We start from the raw sequence: 8,852 nt of genomic DNA on the forward strand, positions 1-8,852 counted from the left end.
GAAATCAATCAATGTGATACACCATATCAACAAACTGAAGGAGAAAAACCATATGATCATCTCAATAGATGCAGAGAAAGCTTTTGACAAAATTCAACACCCATTTATGATAAAAACCCTGCACAAAGTAGGCATAGAGGGAACTTTCCTCAACATAATAAAGGCCATATATGACAAACCCACAGCCAGCATCATTCTCAATGGTGAAAAACTGAAACCATTTCCAATAAGATCAGGAACAAGACAAGGTTGCCCACTCTCACCACTCTTATTCAACATAGTTTCGGAAGTTCTATCCACAGCAATCAGAGAAGAAAAAGAAATAAAAGGAATCCAAATTGGAAAAGAAGAAGTAAAGCTGTCACTGTTTGCAGATGACATGATACTATACATAGAGAATCCTAAGGATGCTACCAGAAAACTACTAGAGCTAATCAATGAATTTGGTAAAGTACCAGGATACAAAATTAATGCACAGAAAGCTCTGGCATTCTTACACAATAATGATGAAAAATCTGAGAGTGAAATTAACACTCCCATTTACCATTGCAACAAAAAGAATAAAATATCTAGGAATAAACCTACCTAAGGAGACAAAAGACCTGTATACAGAAAACTGTAAGACACTGATGAAAGAAATTAAAGATGATACAAATAGGTGGAGAAATATACCATGTTCTTGGATTGGAAGAATCAACATTGTGAAAATGACTCTACTACCCAAAGCAATCTACAGAGTAAAGCCAGACACTATAAAACTCTTAGAGGAAAACATAAGACACTGATGAAAGAAATTAAAGATGATACAAATAGGTGGAGAAATATACCATGTTCTTGGATTGGAAGAATCAACATTGTGAAAATGACTCTACTACCCAAAGCAATCTACAGATTCAATGCAATCCCTATCAAACTACCACTAGCATTTTTCACAGAACTAGAACAAAAAAATTGCCTGGCCGCGGGGTCGCTACTGTGGCGACAGACAGTGAACAGATAACTTACAATCCAGTCTCGCTGCCTGGCCGCGGGGTCGCTACTGTGGCGACAGACAGTGAACAGATAACTTACAATCCAGTCTCGCTGCCTGGCCGCGGGGTCGCTACTGTGGCGACAGACAGTGAACAGATAACTTACAATCCAGTCTCGCTGCCTGGCCGCGGGGTCGCTACTGTGGCGACAGACAGTGAACAGATAACTTACAATCCAGTCTCGCTGCCTGGCCGCGGGGTCGCTACTGTGGCGACAGACAGTGAACAGATAACTTACAATCCAGTCTCGCTGCCTGGCCGCGGGGTCGCTACTGTGGCGACAGACAGTGAACAGATAACTTACAATCCAGTCTCGCTGCCTGGCCGCGGGGTCGCTACTGTGGCGACAGACAGTGAACAGATAACTTACAATCCAGTCTCGCTGCCTGGCCGCGGGGTCGCTACTGTGGCGACAGACAGTGAACAGATAACTTACAATCCAGTCTCGCTGCCTGGCCGCGGGGTCGCTACTGTGGCGACAGACAGTGAACAGATAACTTACAATCCAGTCTCGCTGCCTGGCCGCGGGGTCGCTACTGTGGCGACAGACAGTGAACAGATAACTTACAATCCAGTCTCGCTGCCTGGCCGCGGGGTCGCTACTGTGGCGACAGACAGTGAACAGATAACTTACAATCCAGTCTCGCTGCCTGGCCGCGGGGTCGCTACTGTGGCGACAGACAGTGAACAGATAACTTACAATCCAGTCTCGCTGCCTGGCCGCGGGGTCGCTACTGTGGCGACAGACAGTGAACAGATAACTTACAATCCAGTCTCGCTGCCTGGCCGCGGGGTCGCTACTGTGGCGACAGACAGTGAACAGATAACTTACAATCCAGTCTCGCTGCCTGGCCGCGGGGTCGCTACTGTGGCGACAGACAGTGAACAGATAACTTACAATCCAGTCTCGCTGCCTGGCCGCGGGGTCGCTACTGTGGCGACAGACAGTGAACAGATAACTTACAATCCAGTCTCGCTGCCGGGCCGCGGAGTCGCTACTGTGGCGACAGACAGTGAACAGATAACTTACAATCCAGTCTTGCTGGCTGTCACGGAGATGGGAGGCAAGATCAGGGAGAGTTCCCAGGGGAGAGACGTGAACCCTGCCCGGGCCTTGAGGAAGGCTCCGTAAGAGCGGTGTACGGTGATCTGGGCTTGGAAGGACTGTCTTCAAATATCGGCAAGGCCGTCAGGCAGGGGAGGTCGATGGTTTATCCTCCAAGACTCAATTACGCAAGACGGAAGAGATATGGGAACATATGTATATGTATAACTGATTCACTTTGTTGTAAAGGAGAAACTAACACACTATTGTAAAACAGTTATACTCCAGTAAAGATGTTTAAAAAATAAAATAAAATAAAATTCACTGATGAAAAAAAATAAAATAAAATAAATGCATATTGCTTAACTCATAAACATGGTTTTTTTCCCCCAGGTTTTTATTGTTATTAGTGATTTCTAACTTAATTCCGCTGTGGTAGGATAGTATCTTCTATATCAGTGGTTCTTAGGTGTGACCCAGGGATTCTTTCAGGCCTTTAGGATTAATTGTATAACAACGCTAAGACATTATTAGCCTTTTAAACGTATTCTCTCTACTGTACAGTGAAGTTTTCCAAAGGCTACATGACATGTGATAACATGCTTGCTCTGAGGGGTAATGAGACATGTCCTTGTGTATTATTGTTTCTAAACTTTTTCAGTTCTAATTTCCAGTAAGGTAAACATTGATAAAAGCCTTTGAGATCAACCCTCAATAATTGTAAGAACGTAAAGGGGTCTTGAGCCCAAAGTTTCAGAACTGCTGCTGTATGATTTCAATGCTTTGAAATTTGAGACATGATTTACAGCTCAGTATATGGTCAATTTTGGTAAACAATCTGTGTGCACTTAAAAAGAATGTGTACTCTACGGTTCTTGGATGCACTATAATGTGGATGCATGCACAACCACACATGTATATGAGAGATCAAGGTGTCAAGTTTGTAACAGGATTGTTCAAATCATCTGTGTCCTTACTGATTGAAATCTGCCATTTCCTCAAGAGAAAAATAGTGCTAAATGTTGGGCTTACGTATCTGCACTTTTCCTCTGGATCTTAGCCTCACAAATTCTTACTGCCTCTGTACTTTGTTTATGGTTTCAACAAATGTGTTTTTGGCTCTGTTTTAAAAATTTCATGCAGCTTTTCTCGTTGTTCTCAGCAAAGGACTGCCTGAAATGACCTTGTCCACTGCTGAAGGAGGCAGAACTCTCAAGACACAATTCAACCTTTCATCTTTTTTTTAGCCTCTGAACGCAAAGATATTACTTCCGGTGTGAAACATTTTCAGTGAAAGCACACCACAGCAGAAAAGAAGTCTACAACTACAAGTGACTAATAATGATGCTAATGAGAGTAAACACTTATCAAGTACTTCCTATGTGTCCAGCATTGTTCTAAGTATTTTCACACAGCTTAATGAATTTAATCCTCACAATAACGCTATGTAGTAAGTGACATTATTAACTCCAATTTGCCTAAGAGATAACTGGGACACAAAGAAGATGTATAATTTGCCAAGGAAGTGTTTCAGTTTCTTTTGTAGCCCATGTCTGAATCGTGCCTGGCACACAGTAGGAGCCCAAATAATTTTAAATAAATATATGCTTTACTTGATATTTTAATAGCCTCTTGAGTGTCCACAATTAATTCTCTCAGTAAATGGGGAAAAGAAATGATAGAATATGAGGCTGACATTCACACATAAAATGCAGACGTGCTCTATTTTAGAAAGGCTATGATTCTGAGAGAAGCTACACGCCTGACAGCAGACATGCACAGTGACCTTACCTGGGGATACCACTGCTTCAGGGTCATTCATATCAAAAGCTGCCATATTCCCAATAGCAAACCCATAACCTGAATGGACATCAGGAAGCCCAATCGATCGCTGAAAGAGAATTAGAAAATAAAATACAGCTTTCTCACTGGCACTCTGGCTGCCTGATAGACCTGACACTAACTCTCAAATAGGCTGGGGGGCTGAAGCCTTCCCTAAATCAAGATTCTGTTTTCAAGAAATCTTCTCTATTGGTGGAAATTAGGTGTAAAAATTCCTAATCATAAAGTCAAATATAGCAGGAAAAACTTTTTTACAAAGTCTGACATTAACTAAGAAAATTGAAAAGAGAAAAGCCTTGGTACCACATGATATAGGAGGACCACATACTAACTTTAACACATTATTACACTTTAAAGATGATTCTTAGACACTGACAGATTGTGGTCATGTCAGGCTGACAGGAGGAAAATACCTGATTTATACAGGTCCTTAGTGTTTAAGCAATCAGAGACAAATGTAATCCATTTGATGGTATGAAAACTGTACAATTTCTACATCTGGGGCCTAGAAAAGGATACTGACCCAGGAAGAATGGAGATCAAAACATGGTAGGAATACATGCAGACACCTGGACACTTACAAGTTCCTTAAATGCACAAGCCATGTCTTTTCATTTCTCCTCCCAAGTGCCCAGCAGAGAAACCGGCATAAATACCTCAAAAAACGTCTGTTGAATGGATTTAACACCTACCTCTAATGGTGGAATCTGAATGTATCCTCGGGTGAGGGCCCCACTTGTACCATCCAGTTCTATCCCCACCACCGCCACCACCCTCCTTTTCCAATCATACCCACAACAGCTATATTGCCCTTTGTCCCTCCCCTCAGTCCTAACCCTTACAATTCTTGCCAATCTTTCTCCAATCAACCTCTTGAATGAGGCCACAGTGAAACCTTCACTGGTGGCAAACTGATATAAGAATAATGTGTACAACAAGAAAACAAAATCTATTTCAAAGGTTCTCAAACACTTATAGATTCTGGCTAAAGGCAACCAGAAACTGAGATGTTACCCAGACTCAGTTATTTCTTTGAATTCCATGATTATTTCTAGATGTTTGAAGGTCACTGTCTAAATGACACCACTATCAGTTAGGCATGGCCATTCATCCATTCAACAAACTTTCAGACTAAAAAAAAATATGAGTGATTAAAACTGTGAACATAGACTCACATGAACAATCCCAGGCAGGGCGGCCACATTGCCAATTTGTTTCATGGCTGGCAGGAAGCCACCAACACCTGAAAACAAAATTTCAATATTAGAGAAGAGAATATATTTGATTTTTAGCTGAAGTGTACTCATACTTTTCTAGATTGCGTTAATGAAGGGGTAGTGGTTAGGACTGCTAAAACAACAAAGCATAAAAGGGTGTTTGAGATGAAGTGGAAAAGAAGGCAGCACATGCACAGGAAGGTAGTGAGGGCAACCAGACTAATTACAAACATGCTGTCAGTATTCTGTGCATACCACGGAGGATTGCTTGCAAATACCATACAGGGAGGTGTAAAACATAATCATTATACCTTATGTTGTCAATATAAAAAAAGTGTTCTTTTAACTGTTCATAATATATATCAAAAAAAAAGTACTGGTTTTATTCTAAGTGACAAAGAAGGGCAATTTGGAAGAGCTGGGAAAACACTGGATGGAGAGTCAGGGGATCTGGAGTTCTAATCTCAGCTCTGTCACTGGCTGTGTGTCATTTCAGGCAAGTCAGTACACCCTGGTGGGGGGCGGGATGAGACTTATTTATTTTAGGTTTGTTGACTAAAAAAATAAAAGGGTTAAAACTAGATTTCTATTCCACCATCACCACTAGAACGTTATATTACAGTTTTATACATTTATCTCTAAACCTCCCTGTAGTCTTGCAAGATAGGTGTTATAAACTCTCTTTTACAGATGAGATAACTGAAGTTCAATGAGGCTAATCAGTACACTGACTTTGTAATCAGACACTCCTGGATCTGAATTCTGGTTGTCACCGAGAGACTGTGCAACCTTGGACAAATTAAAATGACTTAACTTCACTCAGCCTTGACTTAAACATCTGTAAAATGGAGATATCCTCTTAGAGTTACTTTAAGAATTACATGAGATAACCTATGTAAAGTGCCTAGCACATAGTAACTGCACAATAAATGGTAGCTCTTGTTATTACTGTCCGAGGTTAGGTGCAAAACCAACCAGGTCCATCCAGCTCCAAGTGCTTTCTACAAGGCCAGGTGGCTAACAATGTGATCAAGAATAAGTAACAGGTTCTCGTCTCATTTGAAGTCTTGATCATTCCTTGACAACACTTGTATTTTTAAATTATAATTATTTGAGTTACCATTTTTCACGCCACAAGGTAGACACTACTTGTACTGCCACGTGTCAAACTCTAATTTACTTACCACCACCTCGACAGGCATTCCTTAATTCTTCAAACATTAATTTTTCCAGAGCATCATTCACATAGAAAACTCCTTCAACCTGGTACCAAAGAAAAGGAAGAATTATGTCTGAGCACATGAACCTGATGTATATAAGTACAGGATAGAACACAAACATTGTAGGCAATATTTATTTTGCTTTACTCTTTATGAAACACTTTCACGCTACCTTAAACAAGCAGAAAACTTCTTACAAGATGTTCCCATCTTTAAATATATCCTAAAAGTGTATTTTACAATGTTCACAAATCATTTTGTTTATTCTCCTACTCTCATTGGCCATATTTAAAAGTTCAACAGGTAAAATATTTTGTGTGTGTGATAAAGAAACGTCTTCCAACAATGCTCTCACTAAAGCCAAAAGTCTCAGTATTCTCGTGCTTCTAAAATATCAGTAGATTTTGAAAAAAATAAATGAATCAAAAACTCAGATCTAGGGCTTCCCTGGTGGCGCGGTGGTTGAGAGGCCGCCTGCCGATGCAGGGGACACGGGTTCGTGCCCCAGTCCGGGAAGATCCCACATGCCGCAGAGCAGCTAGGCCCGTGAGCCATGGCCGCTGAGCCTGCGCGTCCGGAGCCCGTGCTCCGCAACGAGAGAGGCCACAACAGTGAGAGGCTCGTGTACCACAAAAAAAAAAACAAAAAAAAAACCCCTCAGATCTAAACATAAAAATGCAGTCATCTGACTTAAGTGTACTTTTTCTAGGTCTAAGACAACAGCACACTACACTTTACTGTGTCCTATTCTGATGTACAAATCTGTACTTAGGTAAACAGTGAGTAAAAAAATTTTAACAGGTAGCTATATAGCTGTGTGCTTAGTTTTACCATCTATGTAATTTTAAGAGGATAAAAAAGCTTGACAATAGAGGCACACAAAGGGCAATGGAAGACATGATTATGTAACACCAAAGGACAGAACATTTTAATCAGAGATCAAATATTATGAAGGATCTGTCTAGCATTGAAGAACCAAAGATTTAACAATCATCTGGACAAGGAAATTTATTTATCAGAAAGATGATTTCTGCATCTTACCACTGCATGAATAACAATACCAGTTATGGAAAATGTCTCAATTTTCCAAAGGGCCACCTTTATTAATTCACCAAACATTTGCTGAGGACTCATTATGTGTCAGGCACTGTACTGGGCAGTAAGGGAGATACAGAGAATATGCAAGATCGTGATGTTGTGGAACTTCTAGTCTAGCATGAAGCCCAAACTAGAAAATGTAGAGTGCAATGAGGCAAGTGCTGTAATAGAAGCACAGAGTACTACGGAAGAATCTGATGAAGAAGGGGCTCAACAGTCTAGGGAGGCAGTAGCCGGGGCGGGGGTATGCTTCACAGTTTGTTCATTTTTTGAGAACACTGAGCTGGCTCTTTAAAGACAAGAGACATTACTGGAGCAGCAGCAACACATTTAGGAGCTGAGTGGAAAGATGACATAAAGATGGGAGAGAAGTATTTTTAAGGAACAAAGAAGCTGAGCTTCTACTGGGTAAGTAAAGGAAGCCGTGTAATCGACTCACGCTCAAAGCCCTACTGCGAAGTGCATATTAAAAAGAAAAAAACCTGCCCTGTGAACTTTCTAGGTTGCCACGAGAAGCAAGATCGTTGTATAAAAACCCCGCACATGTCAATTAAAACAACAACAACAAACCCAACACGGAGCAGTGAATGCTAGAAACTTGGTTCAGCGAACACAGGTCAGTAAACGTTATATAAATGACCGGCATGACTCAGAGAAGCGGAGTTCAGTCCCAGCAATTGCACCCCGGACTGGCTGTGCCACCTAGTAAAAGCCCCCTAATGTCTCTAAGGCTCAGGGACGTAACACATCTCACGGTGCGTTCATGAGACTTCTGTGTGAAGACGCTCTGCAAAGGCCAATTTCGTATTTACTGGGATTCCCTGGACGCACTCTGCTTTGCTCGTCCTCACAGTTCGGGGACCTCTCCATCTGGGAGATGGGGCCGGCATAGGTTGGGCAGCCCCGGAGGCGGGAGGGGTGGGTGGGGTGGGAGTTGGGGGATGGGAGGAACTCTGCTGGGGGCTGGGGCTTCCCCGGCGCGCTAGGAGTCGGGAGGGCTCGGAGGAGACCGGGCTGGGTGGGTAGAGACGCGCCGCGGGGCCCCAGCCGGGAAGGCCCCGGCACCGGGTCCTGCTCCCCCGCCTCACCTGCATGTTGGGCACGAAGCCCTTCTTGATTCTCCAGCAGCTTTTATTGACCTTTTCCAAGAACTGCAGTTCATCGTTATAACTGCGGCTCATGGCGGCGACAAGAGTGGCGAAAACTCCCGGCTTCGCTTTGAAGAGTCGCTGCCGCGTTGTCCCGCTGACCGGAACCACCTTCTGGAACTCAACGCGCAGGCGCGGCCAGCTCCGCGGCAGGATGGGCGACGGCTAGCGCCGAGGCTCAAAACTCGTCGCACCAATCGCTTTTTTTTTTTTTTTTTTTTTTTTTCTTTAAGGTTAGGTAGCCCGTCCTC

The 8,852-nt window shown here is 42.7% G+C and overlaps 1 protein-coding gene across 1 annotated transcript in view; it reads right to left on the bottom strand.

Moving 5' to 3' along the window:
* Positions 1-8,780, bottom strand: part of RTCB (RNA 2',3'-cyclic phosphate and 5'-OH ligase) — a 26,792-nt gene extending 18,012 nt beyond the window's left edge. The window contains exons 1-4 of the mRNA XM_024127318.3: positions 8,542-8,780; positions 6,320-6,398; positions 5,094-5,161; positions 3,868-3,967 (exon numbers count right to left, since the gene is read on the bottom strand). Coding sequence (XP_023983086.1) covers positions 3,868-3,967; positions 5,094-5,161; positions 6,320-6,398; positions 8,542-8,634 — 340 coding nt within the window. The 5' untranslated portion in view covers positions 8,635-8,780. The remainder of the gene's footprint in view (positions 1-3,867; positions 3,968-5,093; positions 5,162-6,319; positions 6,399-8,541) is intronic.
* Between the last annotated feature and the right edge of the window lie 72 nt (positions 8,781-8,852).

Source organism: Physeter macrocephalus, chromosome 6 (genome assembly GCF_002837175.3).
Source record: "Physeter macrocephalus isolate SW-GA chromosome 6, ASM283717v5, whole genome shotgun sequence".
Taxonomy (NCBI): domain Eukaryota; kingdom Metazoa; phylum Chordata; class Mammalia; order Artiodactyla; family Physeteridae; genus Physeter; species Physeter macrocephalus.